We start from the raw sequence: 22,803 nt of genomic DNA, 5'->3' as shown, positions 1-22,803 counted from the left end.
TCACGCAATTCTCCTGCCTCAGCCTCCCCAGTAGCTGGGACTACAGGCGCCCGCCACCTCGCCCGGCTAGTTTTTTGTATTTTTTAGTAGAGACGGAGTTTCACCGTGTCAGCCAGGATGGTCTCGATCTCCTGACCTCGTGATCCGCCCGCCTCGGCCTCCCAAAGTGCTGGGATTACAGGCTTGAGCCACCGCGCCCGGCCTATTCTGTTATTTTTAAGCGAAGTTTTTTGGGGTTTCTAGGCATATAATCATATAATGACCAAAAGGAATATCTTAGGCTGGGCATGGTGGTTCACGCCTATAATCACAGCACTTTGAAAGGCTGAGGCAGAAGGATCACTTAAGGCCAGGAGTTCGAAACCAGCCTGGGCAACAAAGCGAGACCCCCGTCTCTACTAAAAATAATTTTAAAATTAGCTCAGCATTGTGGTGCGTGCCTGTAGTCCCAACTACTTGGGAAACTGAGGCAGGAGGATTGCTTGAACCCAGGTGTTTGAGGTTGCAGTGAGCTATGATTGCACCACTGCATTCCAGCTTGGGTGGCAGAACAAGATCCTGTCTCATTTTTTAAAAACAAATATCTTCATCTTTTATTATCCAACATTTATACAGGTTATTTTGTTTACTTCTCTTATTGCATGTGCTATTGTGCTAGTCTCTAAAAGAATAGTAATAATAGTGATTACCAGATGCCCTCTCCTTTCTATACGTTAAAGGAAACATCTGAACATCTAAGTGTTTAAAATACTACTCATAGGAATTTTTGTAAAATCTTTATCAATTTGTAGTTTCTATTTATACTTTATTTTGTTAGAAATGATTTTTAAATTTTTTCAAATGACTTTTTAGCATTTATTAATAAAACATGTTTTTTCCCCTTTATATTGTTGATGCAGGCTAGGCACAGTGGCTCATGCCTGTAATCCCAGCACTTTAGGAGGCTGAGACGGGAGGATAGCTTGAGCTCAGGAGTTGGAGACCAGCCTAGGCAACATAGTGAGATGCCTGTCGCTACAAAAAAACCAAAAACTTAGCCAAGTGCGGTGGTACATGCCTGTAGTCCTAGCTACTCAAGAGGTTGAGGCAGGACGATAGCTCAAGCCCAGGAGATCCAGGATGCAGTGAGTTATGATCTTACCACTGCACTCCAGCCTGGGTGACAGAGCAGGACCCTGTTTAAAAACAAAAAATAGTAAATGCAATGAAATATTATTGATGTCCTAATATTGCAGAAGTTTGCTTTCCTGGTACAAAACCTCTTGAATTATTCTTTTGATAAAGTACTACTAGGTCGGTGCAAAAGTAAACCCCAATTACTTTTGCACCAACCTACATTCTCTTTTGGATACATATTCACAAGCTAACTTGAACTTTGGGGTTTTTCTGATACTATCTTTATGAAGTTACAGTAAGGCTGGCTTCATGAAATGATTCAAGGAGTTTCCTCTTTTTCTCTCCCCTAAAATGGTAAAAATAGTTTAAGAATCCATCATTCCTTAAAGATTGCAAAGGACTTAATGTGAAACTCCCAAGTCTCCGTGACATTTTTAATAGTAGATATTTAATGTCCAATTTTTCTATGGTAATTAGCCTCTTCATGTTTTCTACTTCTTGGGTCAATTTTATTAGAAAGTCATTCATATCTCCCAGGTTTTCAAATGTGTTGCTTTTGAGTTTTAGTTGGTAATTAGTATTTTAATCTCTTTCTGCATCAGTGGTTATCTCATTTCTCATTCTTGCATAATTTTGTTCTCTTTAAAAATCAGGATCATGACAGAATTATCTATCTTATTGGTGTTTTCAAATAATACAAAAAGGAATTGGGCTTACTTACTCAAGTTTTGAGGTTTTCTATTTTATTCATTGTTATCTTTATTGCTTACTACCATTTTGTTCCTAATAAAGATATATACATATGTCTTAATACATTTACAGTAATAAAATATACATATTTATAGTTTATATATTTTTTATTTGTGAGATGCCAAATTCTCTCTGGAGATGTAAAATTGTAACATCAACCAACCACCCACTTCCACACACTCATGGTTCTTACTGTGCTTATTTTAAAATTTTTTTCATAGCATTTATTTATGATCTTCTAACAAAACTTATGTTACTTACATATAGCTTATTGTTTATCCTGTCAATTTTACATGACTATAAAGTCCACAAAGGTTGGGAACTTCCGTCTGTTCACCGATGTATCCCAAAGCCTAGAATGGTGCCTGACACAAGGTAGGTGTTCAATAAATTGTTAGATAATCATCACATGACTCATTTTACCTAGGCAAAGAGCAAAACAGAAATACTACAGGTGTTCATTCATTCACCAAGATCGAGTTCAGCATCTACTATGTGTCAGAACTGTCCTGGTGTTGACACAAGTCCCCACCCTTACCAAACCAACAGTTTAGGGCATATGAACAGGAATGGGAGGCAGAAGGATACTGCGGATCAATGAATAAATATATTGGCTTTACAAATGTGCTCTGTATTTCTTACTAATCTCATATTGGCTGCAGTATCTCACTTTTCGATTCTATTATCCTTTACTCCACAATCCTAACAGTTTAAAATGTCAGTTTGTCAAATCCTTTAAACGCAGAGGAGATTCCAAAAGAGACAAAGTCTTTGGGCGGTAATTGCCCATCAACTTTACCACCTTTAATAGTTTCCCAACGCGCGCAAGTGTAAAACCTAGACCATGATAGGACTACGGTGTAAATGGAAGGTGCTTCACTGAGGGTCCCGGCTGCCTTCTGCAAAGGCGAAGGTCGCGCCGGCCACGCGAGGAAATCTGCCTCGCTCACAACTAACAGGCGCACATCAATACTTCACCAACCGAGGGAGCCCAAAATCACCACACGCGAAAGTCTCTGCCGGCGGACACGGTGCACAGCACGCCCATGCGCACGCGCAGCCCCTCCCGAGCCTCCACTCGCCGTCTTCGCCCCGCCTTCGGACCGGAAGGAGTTGTTGGCGCTTCCGTTGGCCTGCGACCCTGTAATTGCCTCGGTGATGTCGTGGGTTCAAGGAGCGTCCTTGGTCCGGGGCCCTGGAGACAAAGGGGACGTGTTTGACGAGGAGGCAGACGAGTCGCTCCTGGCGCAGCGGGAATGGCAGAGCCACATGCAGAGACGAGTCAAAGTAAACGTGGTGTGGACGGCGCGGGGTGCTGGGTTGTGGAAAGAGGCACGGAGTTGTGAAGAAGCTGGGTCCAGAGTGGCCCCAGCCTGACCCGGCGCTGCCCTCTTTATCCCTAGGAACCCGGTCCGACCCGCGTCTTGCTAGGATTTCTCAATGGTTACTTGAAAGCGTGTAAAACAACAAGACGCGTTCTTTGAGCGCCTAGGGGGTGCGTTAGAAGCTGAGGACCGACCAAAATTAACTGTGTCTAGGCTTTGAACAGTTTGCAATTTGTTGAGGATCGCAGGGAAAGGAGCTGGGGAGAAACATACACTAACTATACTAATTATGGCTGTCAAAGGACGTGTACGCAGTTTAAATGGGTTGCTTGAATGGGTGGGGAGCCTAAAGTTAAGGAGTGGTGTTTATCAAGACATATTGAAAAGATGAACTTAAGCATGCTGTCAGAGGGCAATAAGGGAAAACTAATGTGGAATACTGGTGTCTAGGTAAGGGAATATTAAAGTTGGTTTCTTTTTTATTTGTTAGATGTAAGTTTTTCATCTCTAGTTTGTCTCACTATTCATTGAAACTGAGCTTAATTTCTGTGTGCAGCCTTCAGAACCTAGTTCTGGGTGAGGACCGAGTAGTGAGGTCCACATCAACTTAATATATTTGCCAACCATTAAATTGCCGCTAAAGCTGCAGTTGGGAATCTACCTTGTTTAATATTTCAGTAAAGTGGTATTTGCTTAACCCAAAAACCATATTGTCAATTACAACAATGCTTTATGTGAGACTGGGGCTATGCTAGTAAGTATTGAGCATCTTGAATGCTGTGGCACCGTGAGAGATGCAGAACGAAATCACTACCCACACAGCCTTTGCAGGTTAGTTGAATTTAGGTATTATGCAGAATTTCTGAAACCAGACTTCTCATCATCCTTTTTTTAAAACAATTTCCTCTCTGCTTTGCTGTGTCTCCTCACCCACCCACACCATTCCAATCAGTTGGCAAGACCCCAGATGTGTAATTTTCCATGTATCCTTTTTGTGAATACGTTGCTAACCCTGGGTTTTGTTTTTTGTTTTTTGATCTTTTGAAGTGGTTAGAAAAGTGTATTTTGTGCTTAGGATATTTTTCTAAGGCATCACAAGTTACACATTCAAACTCTTCAATGATATAATATTTTATATTCTAAAGGAGAGGCCTTTAAAGAAAACTTGTACATTATTCTACTATAAATCCAATTGATTCACCTACCAACAGAGCCTAGAAAGAAAGAGACGTTACAGAAATTGTCTACTACATAATGGTCAGTTGATTCATTGTATTTATGGTTTTCCTCCTTCTTGTAAGGTCAAAACTATGTATTCTAGCTCTTTAAGGAGTAAAAATACACTAAATGTCCCATCCTGTTGATTTCTACCTGTGAGATACCACACAATATTAGTAGTCAGGAAAGAACAGGAAAATATGAAGTTTGTCTCTTAAAAAATATAAAAATGTATGGTGAAACCCCGTCTCTACTAAAAATACAAAAATTAGCTGGCCGTGGTGGCATGCGCCTATAGTCCCAGCTACTTGGGAGGCTGAGGCAGAAGAATCACTTGAACCTGGGAGGTGGAGGTTGCAGTGAGCTAAGATTAAGCCACTGCACTCCAGCCTGGGTGACAGAGCGAGACTCCATCTCAGAAAATAATAATAATAGTAAATATATATATATATAGTTATGATTTTAAAACACCAAGCATTACAGACTGTGAAATTAAGTAAGAACTTTCTGTATGAGGCCAAAGATACATTTAAAACATATACAAGAAGATTTTTTTCCTGAGTAGAATGCAAACTTTGTTTTATATTAAGCTTCTGTGAATTTTCAAAATGTAAACTACCAGGGCTTTTCCACATCAGACAAAAATCAGGAATGTTCACCTTCACATCCAAAAAGAAAAATTTAAAAAAAAAAAAATTCAAGTGGAAGTTCAGCAAGAATGATTTAAAATATGAAATGAATGCCCAAAATTTTAAATTTTCAACAGACAGTTCAATTTGATGGATCTCTCACTAAACTTCAGTTTGAAACAACAACAAAAAATACTGTTTACTAAAACATAAAAAACACTTCCAGGAAATTATCCAATTTGAAAAATAAAAAATGTAACCCATAGTAAATAAGAAAAATACAAGAGAAAATCATTTATTGGAATCAAGAGAATACCGTGGACTTAAAAACTTCCTAAATCATTAGCTTATCCTATATCATCATGTGTAGAAAACTATAACTAATTAATGTAAGATAGTTTTTATTAGTTGCATAACCTAAAAATATGAGGAAATTTTGGAATATATCTCTAAAAAGACGACTGAATTGTCACTGAAATATATATTTCTTGAGACAGTGGGCAAAGTTCCCGTTTATGGGAAATATCTTCCTTTTTTCACATACATGAAACTGAGAAAAATTACATCAAATGAGAAATATTTTTCTCTAAAATAATCTTAAATACCCCAATAATGCAATACTTGGGAAATGTACATTTTCAAAACTCAGACTTGAAACAGGTTATTATTAAACAAATATACATAAATCTTATTGTTTGGCATGATTTTTCAAAAATTAGAGAACTATTTAAACCCCATACTGTGCTTAAATCATATTTCAAACTTACATACCTAGTGCTTTTATGTTCTGAATGTAGAGTCTTCAATTTAATGACAATCTAGACTGAACCCTGTAATATACAAGCAAGTCACAGTTCACTTCAAACCAAAAGGAATAATTAGTCTTCTGTTTTTATCAAAATCATGATATTAAGATAACTATACAATTTAACTAGGATTTATCTGTGGCCAGTGATGGACCCAGAGAGCATTGTCTTATGGCATTCTGTGAAAGTCTTTGTTCCTTCTTTTCTTTTGGCTTCTTCTGAAACATCTTTTTCATCCGCCTCTCGTTCTTCCTCCAGTTTTTTCAAAGGTTGAGCAGATTCTGATAATTTTTTTGAAGGGTATAGCTGTGGTCTGTGCCTTTTTGAAGGACAAAGGCAATCTGCCACAAATATCATACAGAGTTCTAATAACAGTCCAGAATGCAGAGTTGCTAAAGGAAAAACAGTATATGATCCCCACACTGGCAATCCAAGGTCTTCAATAAAGTAGTTATGGCAAGTCCTGATCCACATAGATAGCTGAAAGAGTGCTGACATCCTACTCATCTGAACAGAACCTGGACCAAACCATGATGAAATGGGTTCAATACTCTTCCACTGTTTATCACTTAAAAAGTTTATGAAGTCCTTCTTAGTCCTTGGACCCTGAAAGTGCCTAAATTCACTATCTTTACAATCATAAATAGTAGGAAGAGCAGTTATTGTAAACTGTTCAGTCAGTCCTGACTGCTCTGTGACATCTACTTTCACAACATTAACCTCAGATATTCTCCCCATTCAGCAAAACTTTCGCATTCCGGTTGAAGGTTTTGACAAGCAGGGCACCACAGGGCATAAAATTCTATCATCCAGTCTCCTTCCAGCAGCTCTGTCCAGTTCTCGTCCATGATGATACGTATGTTGCTCTGCTGCCTGTGGGTCCAGGAAGCACCCCAAAGCAACAGTACCAGGACTGCCAGGGGAACTACAAGACTCCTGGAAGGTGCCATGTCTGCCACTTGCCCACCTCACAGCAAAAGTGGAGGCCCAATACTAAGTTTTTTAAAAACTGTGATTATCAGTGTTTTGAAAATTGCCCAGTAACTCTAGACTTCAAAAGTGGATAAGTAATGATAAACCAATAATAAACTTATGAGAAGCATAGTCTGCTTTAGTTATATTGTTATGCCATATTATGGTCAGTAACACAGTAAAGGCCTAACTCATCAGCTTTCTAAATTGGTTCTGTACTTTTCTAGAAAAGCCTACATGTGGTATACTTGGTGTTAGTTACAGCTGCAGTTCTCCATTACTTATTTTTAGGAAGGTTATAGAGATGGAATAGATGCTGGAAAAGCAGTTACTCTTCAACAGGGCTTCAATCAAGGTTATAAGGAAGGCGCAGAAGTCATTTTAAACTATGGACGACTCCGAGGAACATTAAGGTAATTTTTAAAGTCTAAATCCTGGATCATTTTAACCTCAATACTACCGGAGGATGTTTCTGTAAAAATAAAGTGTTTAAACTGAAGTGCTTTTCCTTGTGCTAAATATGCTAAAGTGTGTCACAGAACATAGAATTATATTGCCTTCAAAAAGTCAAAATCGTTATCAGCTCATCCACTTTAATATGTGAACTACATATTGTCCTTTCGTGCAAAGAAATGGTAAGAAGATGTATACTTCTGCTACCTGAACGATTATCTATCTCATTAAAAGGTCTTCAGATTTTGAATAAAACTTTTAATACTTCCACACAATATGACAGACCTCTAGACTAGAAGTACATAATGAAAATAGTTGGTAATTAAGAGAAAATTGATTTCATTTACTTTAGTCCTGAACATTGAATACTTGTCAGGATACCATTGCAATAATGGCATATATCAGAGCCAAGTGGTCAAATGATACACAGAGCCGGGAGCCTAGCAGCCTTGTCCTCTTTGATGCTTTACACCAAGCTTGTCCAACCAGTGGCCGGCATATCACATGTGGCCCAGGACAGCTTTGAATATGGCCCAACACAAATTCATAAACTTTCTTAAAACATTATGAGCATTATGAGATTTTTTTCATGATTATTTTCTTTTTCTTTTTGAGTCATTAGCTATCATTAGTGTTAGTGTATGTTATCTGTGGCACAAGACAGTTCTTCCAGTGAGGCCCAGGGAAACCAAAAGATTGGACACCCTTGTTTTATACCCTTTAAACTGCTCTTGGTAGAGAAAAAAAATTGCTTCAAAGAAGCACTCATTTTAAAGAAGAGTAGATGATAAAAGTTAACAAAACAAAACCGAAAAATTTATTGTGTTTGGCGTTTTAGAAAATCCAACATTAGGAACCAGAATTTAGTCTGCTACAGTAGGAAAATAGTCAATGTGAATATTCACATCATCAAGTTAATGTTATATAACCTTAGAAAGCTACTGCTGAATCTTTTCTATCAGTGGATTCTATTTTTAAATACTTTTCATAACCATTATTTTATGACATGGCTGATATTAAATCTGTTAGGACTGGAAGCATTTTTACCTTTTTCAAAGAAATTGTTAGTAGTTCAGCAAACAATGTCTACTCTGTGACATAAGCCCAGGAAAGTGAAGTCTCTTTAAAACTTTTTTTCTCTAACCTTCATTCTTGATGGCAAGCAACTATATGCTTAGAACAATGGTTTTCAACTTTGGTTGCACCTTGAAATAAACTCTGAAACTTTAAAAAAAAGATACCCCCAGAGATTCTGATTTAATTGGTCTGGAGTATAATCTGGGCCCTGATAGGTTGCAGAGCTCTTCAGGTGTTTCTAATGTGCATCCATGATTGAGAATTGCTAGTTTAGAAGCTGTTTAATGTCCTTAAAGAAGAAACTAATTTTTCTTCCTTGGAGTTGTATTCATCTTCAACAGATATTACGTAGTCATAAGAGAAAAGTATAAAATCAGGAAAAGTGTATATAGAGTTGTGAAAGAGGGGTTATGAATTATAAACAGTTTTATGATTAAGTCCAATTGATAAACAGTCTTATATTTTTAAGTCCTATTTTGCTATTTAACCCTTGTTTATATTTTTGTTTAGTGCTTTGCTCTCCTGGTGTCACCTTCATAATAATAATTCAACTTTGATCAATAAAATAAACAATCTTCTGGATGCAGTTGGCCAGTGTGAAGAGTATGTGCTCAAACATCTGAAATCAATCACTCCACCGTCCCATGTTGTAGATTTATTGGACTCCATTGAGGATATGGACATTTGTCATGTAGTTCCAGCTGAGAAAAAGATTGATGAAGCTAAAGATGAAAGACTCTGTGAAAATAATGCTGAGTTTAACAAAAACTGTAGCAAGAGCCATAGTGGGATAGATTGTTCATATTTAGAATGTTGTAGAACGCAGGAGCATGCACATTCAGAAAACCCAAGCCCCACGTGGATTTTGGAACAGACAGCCGGTTTAGTTAAACAGCTGGGCCTATCAGTAGATGTATTACAACACCTCAAACAACTATAAAATTATCTTCCCTTTTCTAACGAAAATAATGTTCAGAACATTTGGTTTCCTAACAATCGAAATTTGTACTGGTTTCTGCATCAAACACCTCAACAGTAGGGTTATCCTTTATGGAAGTTTGAAATGAACACTATTGTCTTCAAAATTAACACTATTAAATGTAATATAAGCCTTTTTTCTTTGTCGCTGGTAATTTTTATGTAGTTTAAGATATGGTCAGAAATTTCCATTGTCATTGACATTTCCAAACTTGTGGTCAAAATGAATTGTTTTCAGACTCATTAGCAAAAGTGAACAAGAATTAAACATATTTAGAAGGACCTATCCCTTCTTCTACCTCCTGTCACTATTGGATGGTCAGGACCTTACCAAACCAAAGTTATAAAAATAACCTAATAGTTAACATAAATATAGACAGACATATATATATATATATACACATACACACACATATATATGTAGATATATATTGAAATCAAGAGACTGTGAGAAACTGAAGCAATGTTTATGCTGTTGATTAAATGATTAACAGCAAAATACTAAAATGTTCTGGTTTTGTGTTAATTAAAAGTAAGGACATTCAGTTTTGTGAAAAATACAGAAAATATATTTTATGCTAAAGTTTAAGGAAAATAGCTAGTTTTTCTAAGTAGTAAGGAATTAATAATGTTGCCTAACAATGTGCCAGATTATTTTAAACTGCAGTATTTTTCATATTCACATAGGAGTAAAACACTGAAACCACTGACTTCTATATTACCTTGAACCGATATTCTTAGTCTAGCATGGACAAAATTAGATTCAAATTTTTGCTCCAGGACCTAAGCATATCAGAATCAGGAGAGGATTTCTCATCACTTTTATTCACCTGAAACACAAGTTTATATGAGATACCTGACTTCAAAGGCACCGAAATAATTGTCCCTCATTGGTAGCCTTAATTGCTCTTTTGCCCCTATTTATACCTACCGTCTAAGCTGAAAGACAGGCATATTGAGATGAAGAATCTGACAAAGTATATCTTTTCAAGAGATTAAAAATGTATTACTGTGATCTTATGACCCTCCTCAAAGTTCACAGAAGAACATTAAGAAATGGAAGCAACAAATTTGAAATCAGAAAGCCATATTAAGTTTCAGGATTTATTAAAACCCACTGAAGATACCAGTGCCATTTGACAGCTGGCTAAAAAAAGTTCTTCTCTCTCTCCAGATGTAAAGACTGTTTCAGAGATTTACTAGTTTGTCTAGTTATATGTATCTTTCCATGTTTATGGACACAGCCAAAATCTCCACTCCACATGGAATATGGGTATTATAAGCAGCCCCTAAAGTCTTAATGTTGCTGTGCCGTGCATATAGATATGAAATACTTACCTCTAATGATGCATCTCAAGGCCACCCTAAGTAAAAATGTCATGAGTGTGGTAAATCTTGAGATTTTTATCTAAGCTTTTCCTGATAAGATTCCCTGAAGATAACACCCCTTGCCACCATTGGCCACATACGGTGTATTTGTACAGATTTTCATAGAAAATGAAATCAGGAGAATTAGCTAGTTGAGACTATTGGGTTGAAAACATCTCTTGAACTTGTTTGGCCTTTTTAAAAGTACAGAAGTGGCCGGGCACAGTGGCTCACACCTGTAATCTCAACACTTTGGGAGGTGAAGGCAGGAGGATCACTTGAGTCCGAGTTCAAGACCAGACTGGGCAACATAGTGAGACCTTGTCTCTAGTAAAATGAAGAAAATCCGCTGGGTGCAGTGGCTCACACCTGTAAGCCTAACACTGTGAGGCCAAGGCAGGTGGATTGCCTGAGCTCAGGAGTTCGAGACCCACCTGGGCAACATGGTGAAACCCCGTCTCTACTAAAATACGAAAACTGAGCCAGGCATGGTGGCATATGCCTGTAATTCCAGCTACCGGGGAGGCTGAGGCACAAGGATTGCTTGAGCCCAGGAGGTGGAGGTTGCAGTGAGCTGAGATTGCGCTGCTACACTTCAACCTGGTGACAGAGCAAGACTCTGTCTCAAAAAAAAAAAAAAAAACCGACAGGCATGGTGTTAAGTCCCTGTAGTCTTAGCTCCTTGGGAAGCTGAGCTAGGAGGATCATTTGAGTGCAGGAGGTTGAGGCAGCCGTGAGCCAAGATCGCCACACTCTACTTCAGCCTGGGTAACAGAGCAATACCCTATCTCTGAAAATATGAAATACAGAAGTTACTGGACTGCAGAGGAATGTTAATGGCATGCTCATTCTACCTGTGTTCCATGAACATGAGCCTTTGTACTAGAACCAAGAATGAAGGCAAAGAAAGCTTACTTGCCTTGGGTTTCTTGCCTTGCCTCACATGTTGTAGGCCTGCCAGGTCTTCCCATGAGAAGACCCTGCATAAGCATAAATGAAAAATGGTAAAGCAAGATTGCCCCAGAGCTGGCACAGCCAGATGGTTTCAAGGCCCAGAACCCAGACATTAAACTGAGTGGTGTGGCTTCCTTAGAAACAAATTTCATCTAAAATAAGTTACTTCCAGGTGCTGATGTATCTGAGGTTTTTAAAAAGGGTGGTAAGGAAGCCCACAGCACCACACTTTTCTGACATTTCAGTTACTAGAACTGTTGACACCACCAAAAATGTGATATGTAGAGGGAGCAGGCAGCTGAATACACGTACCTGTGTCCTTACCTAATATATATCCTTTACACTGCTTATTAACTGCTTTGTGGGAAACCAAAATAAAAGCCTCAGCCAAGTCTAAGCTGTGATTCTTACCCTCTTCCAACTAAGGTTAGAGCTTTGTTCTTAGAACTAAGGTTCCAGTCTAAGACACAGGAGAAAGAGAGACAGAGAGAGAGAGAGAGAGTGTGTGTGGGTGTGGGTGTAGGGATGTGTGTGTATGTGTGTGTGTGTACAGGAAGTGATCCACCGAGCAGGCTTCTTCTACAGAAATTCCCAAATCTCTGTCATGAAGATATTTTACCACCATAGTTGCCTTTCTTGCTTCTGCCCCTACTTAATGCCTTTTCTGAACAAACATGCTGGAGTAGGAGTCTTTCATCACTGTCTCAGATTCTTAACCCCTTATGCACTCTCCAGCTTTAAACTACTTTTTGCTAAAGTCACACAACTGCCCATCACTGACTTGTTTTCAGTCCTACCATTTGTCTCCTCTCCATCATTGGACATGAACCATCTACTGATTATACATACAATCCCTTCTCCTTGCCTTCTCCAGCAACCCTTTTTCTTGTCCTGCTTATTACTATTCCCTGTCATTTTGCTAACTCTCCCCGACTCTGAGTGCTGCTTAGATGTAGGGATTCCCCAGAGTTTTCACTGTTGGACCTCTTTGTTTTTATACTCTGACTAGATGGTCTCACCCATTAATGTCATCCCTGTTCATCCGTAGCTGGAAACCTTTAACTCTTCCTCTGCCTTTCCTTTGCCATCAACTACTTCCAATTGAGTTGCTTTACATCTTTCAAACAGTTTGAGTCTGGCCTCCTTTCATTCTAATCACTTAGATTTTAATTAATTTGTGTACCAGCTTCATCACTAATGTCAGTACCTACAATCTAGCTGTCTTCCTGTCCATTCTCTCCCTTACCCATGTTATCTTCCCAAAACTGTTTACCTCCCTGACTTAAAACCTGGATTTATTCCTTTTTTTTTTTTTTTTTTTTCCAGGTCTGGGCCCAAACCTGTTGAAGTGATGGGCTCAAAAGAAGTGTTGTCAGTCTTCTTTTCCCACCTGCCTCTTTCCACCCCACCATGCACACTACACTTCTTTACAGGCATTACTACAATGCTTTATGGACACACTAGGCTTACTCCCAACTTTGATTTTTACTCATTGCTGACTCTTCTGCCTAGAATACTTTATTCCACGTCCTTTCCCAGCAAATTCCAGTCACCCTCCAATACCAGCTTAAATTTCAGCTTCATCAGGCAGAGCTGATTGCTCTTCCCAATGTTTCACCTGCATCACTTTGAGTGCCTCTTCACATTTCTCCAGGAAAATCCCTTATTTAGTGTTATATTGCCAGCATTCAGCATCATGCCCTCTACATAGATGCATAGGTGGTGCTTGATAAGAGAAAAAAAAATGAATCTACTAGCCAACATGGAAATATAACCAGAAACAGGATTCCAAAATACATCATGTTACAGTCTTTTGTAAACCTTATGTTTGCTTTTTTTTTTTTTTTTTTTTTTGAGATGGAGTTTCACTCTTGTTGTCGAAGCTGGAGTGCAATGGCGCAATCTCAGCTCACTACAACCTCCACCTCCTGGGTTTAAGCGATTCTCCTGCTTCAGCTGGGATTACAGGGGCCCACCACCACACCCAACTAATTTTTTATAATTTTAGTAGAGATGGGGTTTCATCATGTTGGCCAGGCTGGTCTCGAACTCCTGACCTCAGGTGATCCACCCGCCTTGGCCTCCCAAAGTGCTGGGATTACAGGCATGAGCCACCACACCTGCCTTATGTTTGCCTTTTTAAAAAGTGTTTATCTTCATTTGCATAAAAATCCACATATCCCAACTGTCATTATCTTACACCAGGCTAAATAGTTACATTAAGATAATAGCATTTACCAGTCATTACAAATTTTACAATGAATAATATTACAATATAAAAAATTGTAAAAGATACAAAATTATGTTTTAGTATAGTTTCAGCTACTAAGAAAGAAAGGACAGAAAGAAACTACGCAAAGGCAAAAGCTAGGTGAAAACAAACCAAGATGCTAGTTTCTAGCAGGTTCCCTGGTGCATAGTTCTAATAACAGCAAGGAGCTGGAGGAAGAGGAGAGGGAAAGTAATGGCTAAGGCAGATAGTGTTTACTACATATAGGCAGTATATTCTAAAAGCTTTATATATATTAATTTCTTTAATCCTCATAATAGCCCTCTCCTGCAGAGCTATTATTATGCCCATCCTAGAGATGAAGACATCGAGGCACCAAGAAGGCTAAGTAACTTGTCCAGTTCATAGCTACTAAATGGCCCACTTGAGATTTAAACCAAGGCAAGCCTGCTTCCAGAGTGTGTACTCAGGGTAGATGCTTACTAAATAATAACACAGTAGCAGTGACTGTGTTTAGAAGGGGAACTGTGAGCTATGTGTTTCCTTTGCTGTTAATTTCTACTTTTCTGTGGGAGGCCGAGGCGGGTGAATCACTTGAGGTCAGGAGTTTGAGACCAGCCTGGCCAACGTGGCAAAAACCCATCTCTACTAAAAATACAAAAATTAGTCAGGTATGGTGGCAGGTGCCTGTAATCCCAGCTACTCAGGAGGCTGAGGCAGGAGAATCGCTTGAACCCAGGAGGTGGGGGTGTAGTCAGCCAAGACTGCACCACTGCACTCCAGCCTGGACAACAGAGTGAGACTCTGTCTTAAAAAAAAAAACAAAAAAACCTACTTTTCTGCATTTTTCAAGTCTTTCCCAGTCAGCAAGTATTATGTTTATTTTAAAAATGTATATAATAGCCAAGCTATGTGTATATAGCTCACGCCTACAATCCCAGCACTTTGGGAGGCTAAGGTGGGAGGATGATTTGAGCCCAGGAGTTTGAGACCAGACCAGCCCAGGCAACATGGCAAAAGCCTATCTCTACCAAAAAAAAAAAATTAATAATAATAATAGCCAGGCATGGTGGCATGCACCTGTAGTCCCAGCCACCAAGGAGGCTGAGGTGGGAGGATCACCTAAGCCCAGGAGGTTGAGGCTGCAGTGAGCTGTGATTGCACCACTGCACTCTAGCCTAGGCAACAGAGTGAGACCCTGTGTCTAAAAAAACAAAAAAAAAGTATAATAACCAACAGTTATAAGGAACGAAAAATTTACCAGAAATTTGTTTGCTATACATGTAGAAAAAGAGAAGGTCCATTGCCTACTGGGAGGGGAGAATATTATGTAGAAAGTGGTTTAGCACATACACTAAAGGAGAAACTAAATTCTCCTCGGACTTCTTAGACTCTCTACCCTCCAAACGGGAAGATACTGTATGTCACTCATTTTGTGATGATGTGTCTAGCTTTTACATATTCCTATTCAACTCAAAAGAAGGGTGTTAACTCACCTCTTACATATGTGCATATTGCTACAGATCTGCCAGAAAGAGCCAAGAGTCCTCAGTGTGTAACACTCCGTTTTCTTGCCCTATAAATAGTCTGCTCTTTCCAAAAAGAAGATCAAAGTACTAATCAGAAGTACCTACAGATTGAGTTCTTCGGAAATTGAATCCTGGTGCTTTCATGCGTGTGTATGCAACTCACCACTGAGAGAGGCCTTGGACCTTCGGATCCTGTTTCTTTCGAAGAAGCTGTTGAGTTAGTTCAAGACCACTAGGTGGTGCTGGTGCACCTGATAAACTAGTCCGTATTTCATTCCTTGGTGATGTGCCCTTTGCTTAGACCTCATAGTCCCAAGTACAAGAAGCTAGTGATTATCCCTAAAGCTATACCAGACAGATTGAGCCATTTGTGAAGTTGAGTGGATGAGGAGGGCTTTTGGGGTATGTCAACAAATATGAAATCAGGATCCTCCTGTTCTTGTTTAAATTCTAGGTTGAGAATTTTTCTAAATCAAAATAAGCAATCAGTAAGAAAACCTGTTCAAAATAAAAAAGCACCTTTTTTCCAAAGCTCTGAGGCCTAAAAGTAAACACCTAGAACCCAAAGCATGCAGCCTTCAATCAGAAGTCATGTAAAAATCTAATCTTACCTGCAGGAAGCATCTCTACTTGCAAGCAGGACTGCACCTAAACTGTTTCAAACAACACTTTCAGTTCATCTCTTGGTCTCACTCTTCAGCTGTCTCTCTCATACACACAAACACAACTTTTCAGGATGTAACCATAGGGAGAGACAACAACTTTGTTAACCTACTCAAATATATCACAACCTTTTTTTTTTTAGTCAACAAATGGACAACCAGGAAGATTTTCCTCTCATCAAATACAACTCTAGAACAGTTAAGCCTGTTTCCTTATTAATGACCTAATCCTCGTTATCTGTGTAACATGGCTTTGTTATTTATAAAAGAAGTATACAGTTCTAGATAGTTTTTTAAACACAAAACAAATGAGTTGTCAAATCTCTCGTAATAATGAAATATGAGTGATTTGACAATAGTATAATGATAGCTTTTCCCAATAAAGCAAAATGACTGAAATGAGGATATACTGTAAATAACCTGAAAATAAAATATCTTCTTTTTCTTATTTGGAGGCATTGCACAACATCTTTCTTCCAAAATCAGATTCTGAAATAACCAAAAACTCTCTAACTTGTAATTAAAAATTATACCATAGAACAGCAAATTATTTGCTTATTAACAACTAACCACCCTGGCATGGTGGCTCATGCCTATAATCCCGGCACTTTGGGAGGCTGAGACAGGTGGATTGCTTGAACCCAAGAGTTTGAGACCAGCCTGGGAAACATAGGGAGACCCCCATCTCTACAAAAAAATACAAAATTAGCTGGGCATGGTAGCACACACCTGTGGTCCCAGCTACTTGGAAGGCTGAGGCAGGAGGATGGCTTGAGCCCAAGAGTTCAAGGCTGCAGTGAGCCATGATCCTGCCACTGTACTCCAGCATGGACAAGAGTGAGACCCAGTCTCAGAAAAAAGAAAAAACAAGAAAATAACCATAAAAATAACTTTTTAAAAAGTAAAAGTTAATTTTCTTTTTCTTTTCTTTTAAGAGATGGAGTCTCACTCTGTCACTCAGGCTGGAGTGCAATGGTACAATTCCTGCTCATGGCAGCCTCAATCTCCTGGGCTCAAGCAATCCTCCTGCCTCAGCCTCCCAAGTAGCTGGGACTACAGGCACTACACCAGCTTCTGAGAACTGAATCTGTAGGTAGTTCTGATTAGTACTTTGGTGATATTCTTTCTGGAAAGATCAGACTATTGATAGGACTACACCATGCCTGGCTAATTTCGTTATTGTTGCTTTTGTTGTTGTTATTGTTGAGATAGGGCCTCACTATGTTGCCTAGGCTAGTCTAGAACTCCTGGGCTCAAGCGATCCTCCTCCCTCGGCCTCCCAAAGTGCTTGAATTATAGGCATGAGCCACCATGCCCAGCCAAAAAAAAATTTAACAAAAAATAGTTATTTTAACTAATCATATAATTTTAATCTATCAGCTGTTTAGAAATTACAGCAAATAGAATTGATTGTAGAAGGAAAACTCATTAATTCATTTGTAGGAGCAAATTAAAAGTATTTTCATTTAAAATCACATTGTTTTGTCATTCAAGCTGCCAAATGATATATTGTCTGTGATTTTTATCTTTTAGGCCAATATGAGGTCTGTATGATGTCTGAAATCTGTCACAGTGTTCACTTATGACCCACTCCATTTGTCAGCTTAGAGAGAATTTTTATTTCTGTCAGTGTGCTGGAACAAAGGATGGCCTTCATGAAAGGTAGCAGAAGCACTGAGGTCAGAGATGGGATTTCACTCAGGTACTCATCAGAGGCCTTGCCTCTTTAGTGTGAACATGATACTTCTGACCTCATCACAGTTTGCTTTTGTCTCCAAGGAAGTAACCAGGGACAACTTGAGAAAGTCAGGCAAAGTAAGTGGCCATTGACAGATGGTGTTCAGCTGATGGAAAGAATGAAGTGGAGAAGCTGACAAAGAAAGATGCCGAAGATGAGTATAGCTTTTGATTTAGTATAGCAGAAGATGTATCAAATCAAAGTCATTTACATACACTTACCTAAAAATCCCACTTCTAGGAATTTAGTTAAAGGAATTATAAAGGTGATTTTAAAAACTTTCAGCACAAAGCTCTTTGTTGCTGCATTCAATCTAGAGTAGAGAAAAATTAGAATAACCCAAATGATCAACAATTTAAAAAATTGAGTAAATTTAACATCCACTCAAAAAAATGTTGTGCGCCCATTACAATTTATCATTATGAGAACTACAGAAACAAGGAAAATGTTATATTTTTAAGTGAAAGTCATATAAAATGTTATGTATCCATGTGAACATATTATACAAAAATGTATATTTTGCAGATAAAACTCTGGGACTGCCTGCTCTTAACAAAATGAAAGTAAAGTTCTTTATTGCATTTGTCACAATATTGCTTCTGTTTTAAAAAGACCAGTTTTCAAAACTGGGACAACTCTTAGCCCAATTGAGTGATTTTTTATTAACTCTAGGGGAAAATGAATATCATACTTATAAGTCACTTCTCCACAATATCCAGTAAGATACTCAGGCAGAACCTCAGAAAATTCTATGAGAAGTGACTGATCTTTAACTTAAATAGATTTGAAAGAGAATATGATATTTACAGAATTTATTTGGTTCTCCACATTGATTTGATTGTGGCAATAACTTTGGCCTTGTTTGCCATTATTTTGTACATGTTAATAAACAGTGTGCATATACGCCATGTATTTCCCAGGAGATTTGAGCCTCCTACTTTCCAAATGTGTAAGATCTATAAAATGGAGGTAATGGCAGTGATGTCATTGTTTCTGTGGGGATTACATGAATAATGTACATAAAGCACTTGCTTGGTGATTGCTTTGAAGCACAGCTTCATCATTTACAGGTCAGTTCACTTTCCTGTGCCTGTTTCTTCATCTGTCAGATAATAGAACCTACCTTCTGGGGTTTTTGTAAAGAATCTGCATATGTGGAGCACTTAGGACAGTGCCTGCTACATGTTCAGAACTCACTAGACGTTAGTATTATTATCATATTTTCTCCTGAGCATCATACCTGCAATTTGAATAAACTGCAAGAATTTGAATAAGCTACAAGAGGTTTAACTGTCTTTACACAACAGCCATCATGAAACTCTGCCATGACTCAGACACAGTCAAGCTTCCCGCTGGCAGAACTAAAGGTAATTAGCATGATTTCTCCTCACCGCCCCCCACTCCATTATTACTTTAAAAGAAAACTAAGGAAGGAGGGAAAAGAAGAAAATGTTTTAAACATTTGCAAAGTTCATATAAAATTATACTTTAAAGTGGTTGTTATCAATAAGAGAGTTTTCGGAAACTCTCAGGGCATATTTTTTGTTTGCCAGAGGGATGAAAAGGGAGTACTACTAGCAATGGTTATGGGGAGGAGATGCTGTATGTCTTGCAATGTCCGGGTCAATAGTGAACAAAAAGAATTGCCCTCCATCCTTCATGACTTTCAAATGCCCCAGGAGATGTTCTTATAAATGAAAAATCTGTTTATAAGTATCAAAGCCTATAATCTAACTATATTTTAAATATAAACACAGTATTTTTGCCTTATTCTAATTTATTGCCTTTCCATATTATAAAATAATTAGGGTCTATTGTACTGACCCCTATTAACTCCTGTAGGGATGGCACTGTGTCCAAGAGGCCAAAGAAGAGACCTGGTGCCAGCAAACAAGATATAGAGTTTATTGAGGACTTACATACAGGGGTGGTCCAGTGGCAGTGGGCTGGACAGGAAGACTGCTATCATTTGTAACAAGCATGTAGTTTGGCCAGGCATGGTGACTCTGGCCAGCAATCCCAACACTATGGGAGGCCAGGTTGGGAGGATCGTTTGAGGCCAGGAGTTTGAGACCAGCATGGGCAACAAAGTAAGACCCCATCTCAACAACAACAAAAAAAACCATGCAATTTATATAGCATCTTCACTTAGCACCTCCACCTAGTAGCCTCCACCTAGCAACCTCTACCTAGCAACCTCCATTTAACCCAAAACAAAGGGCCTCAGTTCCTTGCATGTCCTGCATTACAGGGAATGGCCCAGAGGTTCAAAGGTCCTTCATAGATAAGGAGTGAATCTCCAGGTTGGCCACTCCCAGTTTCTTAGGTGGAGACTCTGACCAACCCGTTCTTCTTAGGCCATAGAGTCATTCTCAGGCTATGCTTCAGTTATTATTATCAGGTATGTCTGCCATATAGGCTCCTAGTAAAATATTTAGATATTCAGAAACATTGTAGAAAATATTATTTAGGAAAAATGAATATTTCATAATCCCACCTTTTATGGACTGAATTGTGTCCCCTCAAAATCCATGTTGAAGCCCCAGTCCTCAGTACCTCAGTAGGTGACTGTATTTGGAGATAGGAGTGTGCCCTAACCCAGTCTGACCAGTATCCTTACAAGAAGACGAAATTTGGACACACAAATACCAGGGATGCTCATATACGGAGGAAAACACCACGTGAGAACACAGGGAAAGTGGCCATCTGCAAGCCAAGGAGAGAGGCCTCAGATAAAAACAAACCAGCTGACACCTTGATCTTGGACTTCTCGCCTCCAGAACTGGGGGAAAATAAATGTCTGTTCAACCCACCCGGTCTGTGGTACCTTGTTATTGCAGCCCTGGCAAGCTCATACACTACTCCTCCAGATTCTTCCAGATTTTTTCTATGTGCAGACTAGCAAATGGCACAATTTCCTTTTATAGAAATGTATTTCTTCAACAGATATTTATTAAATACCTACTATCTTCAGGAGGAATAGATACATTGGTGGACAAAAAGTTCCTACTGAAATGAAATCATACCAAATGTACAAAAGCTGCCTGCTCTTTTCACTTAAAATATATATCTTGCTGGGAGCGGTGGCTCACACCTGTAATCCCAGCACTTCGGGAGGCCAAGGCGGGTGGATCGCTTGAGCTCAGAAGTTCGAGACCAGCCTGGCCAAGATAGCAAAACCTCGTCTCTACCAAAAATACAAAAATTAGGCGTGGTGGTGTGCACCTGGGGTCCCAGCCACTTGGGAAGCCAAGGTGGAAGGATCGCTGTAACCTTGGAGGTCAAGGCTGGTCAAGGCTGCAGTGAGCCATGATCGCACCACCACACTCCAGCCTGGGTGACAGAGCAAGACCCTATCTCAAAGAAATATATATATCCTAGGTATCAGTCTATGTCGGTAATGATAACTACCATTTCTTTTCTTTTCCTTTTTTTTTTTTTTTTTTTTTTTTTGAGACAGAGTCTCGCTCTGTCATCCAGGCTGGAGTGCAGTGGCGATCTCTGCTCACTGCAAGCTCTGCCTCCCAGGTTCAAGCAATTCTTCTGCCTCAGCTTCCCGAGTAGCTAGAACTACAGGCACCTGCCACCACGCCCTGTAAGTTTTTTGTATTTTTAGTAGAGATGGGGTTTCACCGTGTTAGCCAGGATGGTCTTGATCTCCTGACCTCATGATCTGCCAGCCTCGACCTCCCAAAGTGCTGTGACTACAGGCGTGAGCCACCACGCCTGACCAGTAATGATAACTATCATTTCCTTTTTTTTTTTTTTTTTTTTTGAGACGGAGTCTCGCTCTGTCACCCAGGCTGGAGTGCAGTGGTGCGATCTCGGCTCACTGCAAGCTCCGCCTCCCAGGTTCACGCCATTCTCCTGCCTCAGCCTCCCAAGTAGCTGGAACTACAGGTGCCCGCCACCACACCCAGCTAATTTTTTTGTATTTTTAGTAGAGACGGGGTTTCACTGTGTTAGCCAGAATGGTCTCGATCTCCTGACCTCGTGATCCGCCCGCCTTGGCCTCCCAAAGTGCTGGGATTACAGGTGTGAGCCACCGCGCCCGCTGATAACTATCATTTCTTGAGGGCTTTGTATGTTCCAGGGACTGGGATAAACACTTTGCTTACGTTGCCTTGGAGTAGTCATCTTATGGATGAGATGATAGCCGTGCAAGCCCTGTGGGAACGCTAAAGCTCAAGCGAAATACAAAGGCGTTTCTCTCCACAGCTGTAGGTCATGGGTTCACCACCAGCCTAAAACCTGGAAAGAGTGGTTTTTTTTTTCTTTCTTTCTTTCTTTTTTTCTTTTTTTCAGATGGAATCTCACTCTGTGGCCCAGACTGGAGTGCAGTAGTATGATCTTGGCTCACTGCAATCTCCGCCTCCCGGGTTGAAGTGATTCTCCCACCTCAGCCTCCCAAGCAGCTGTTACTACAGGCACAGCACCACCACACCCAGCTAATTTTTGTATTTTTAGCAGAGACGGGGTTTCATCATGTTGCCCAGGCTGGTCTCGAACTCCTGACCTCAAGTTATCCACCTCCCTCAGCCTCCCAAAGTGCTGGGATTACAGGCTGTTGGTCCAGCCTGGGCAACAGAGCAAGACTCTAGCTCAAAAAAAAAAAAGAAAGAAAGAAATCAAGCGTCCTGACTTTCAGTTAATCTTTTTTTTTTTTTTTTTTTTTTACAACTCCTTCCTTTACCACTCTTGTACTATTACACATATATATGTATATATAATTTTAGGTATAGTTTAATATACACTGAATTTTCCAGGGATATGACTAATGTCTAAACAGAAGGAATTTTGCACCCTGTTGTACCACGTTGTATTTGGAATTTACCAACTGACAGCAGCACTGCTCTGTGTCCTGGGTCATCCACGCAACACACCTGCCACATCCCCTGCTTTGGGTTCCTTTATGATGCCTTAATGGGGTTGTGTACAAACACTTACGTATCAAAATACATATTATTTTGCTGTTGAGTATCTCCCTTTTATTTATCT

The 22,803-nt window shown here is 39.4% G+C and overlaps 1 protein-coding gene, 1 long non-coding RNA gene and 1 pseudogene across 4 annotated transcripts in view; 1 reads left to right on the top strand and 2 right to left on the bottom strand.

Moving 5' to 3' along the window:
• Window positions 1-3,009: 3,009 nt before the first annotated feature.
• The window catches only part of YAE1 (YAE1 maturation factor of ABCE1), a 46,288-nt gene continuing 26,494 nt past the window's right edge, over window positions 3,010-22,803 (top strand). The window contains 2 exon segments of the mRNA XM_015447513.4: window positions 3,010-3,153; window positions 7,108-7,229. Coding sequence (XP_015302999.3) covers window positions 3,025-3,153; window positions 7,108-7,229 — 251 coding nt within the window. The 5' untranslated portion in view covers window positions 3,010-3,024.
• On the bottom strand, window positions 5,914-6,933 carry LOC102122265 (thioredoxin-related transmembrane protein 1 pseudogene; annotated as a pseudogene).
• LOC102123505 (uncharacterized) overlaps window positions 18,017-22,803 on the bottom strand; it is a 44,883-nt gene continuing 40,096 nt past the window's right edge. For all 3 annotated transcript variants that reach the window (XR_275456.5, XR_275457.5, XR_012432526.1), the window contains one exon: window positions 18,017-18,118. This is a non-coding gene — a long non-coding RNA (uncharacterized lncRNA). The remainder of the gene's footprint in view (window positions 18,119-22,803) is intronic.

This window comes from Macaca fascicularis, chromosome 3 (genome assembly GCF_037993035.2).
Source record: "Macaca fascicularis isolate 582-1 chromosome 3, T2T-MFA8v1.1".
Lineage (NCBI taxonomy): Eukaryota > Metazoa > Chordata > Mammalia > Primates > Cercopithecidae > Macaca > Macaca fascicularis.
The sequence above is the reverse complement of the archived record's forward strand: the minus strand, read 5'-3'. Positions and strand labels throughout refer to the sequence as shown.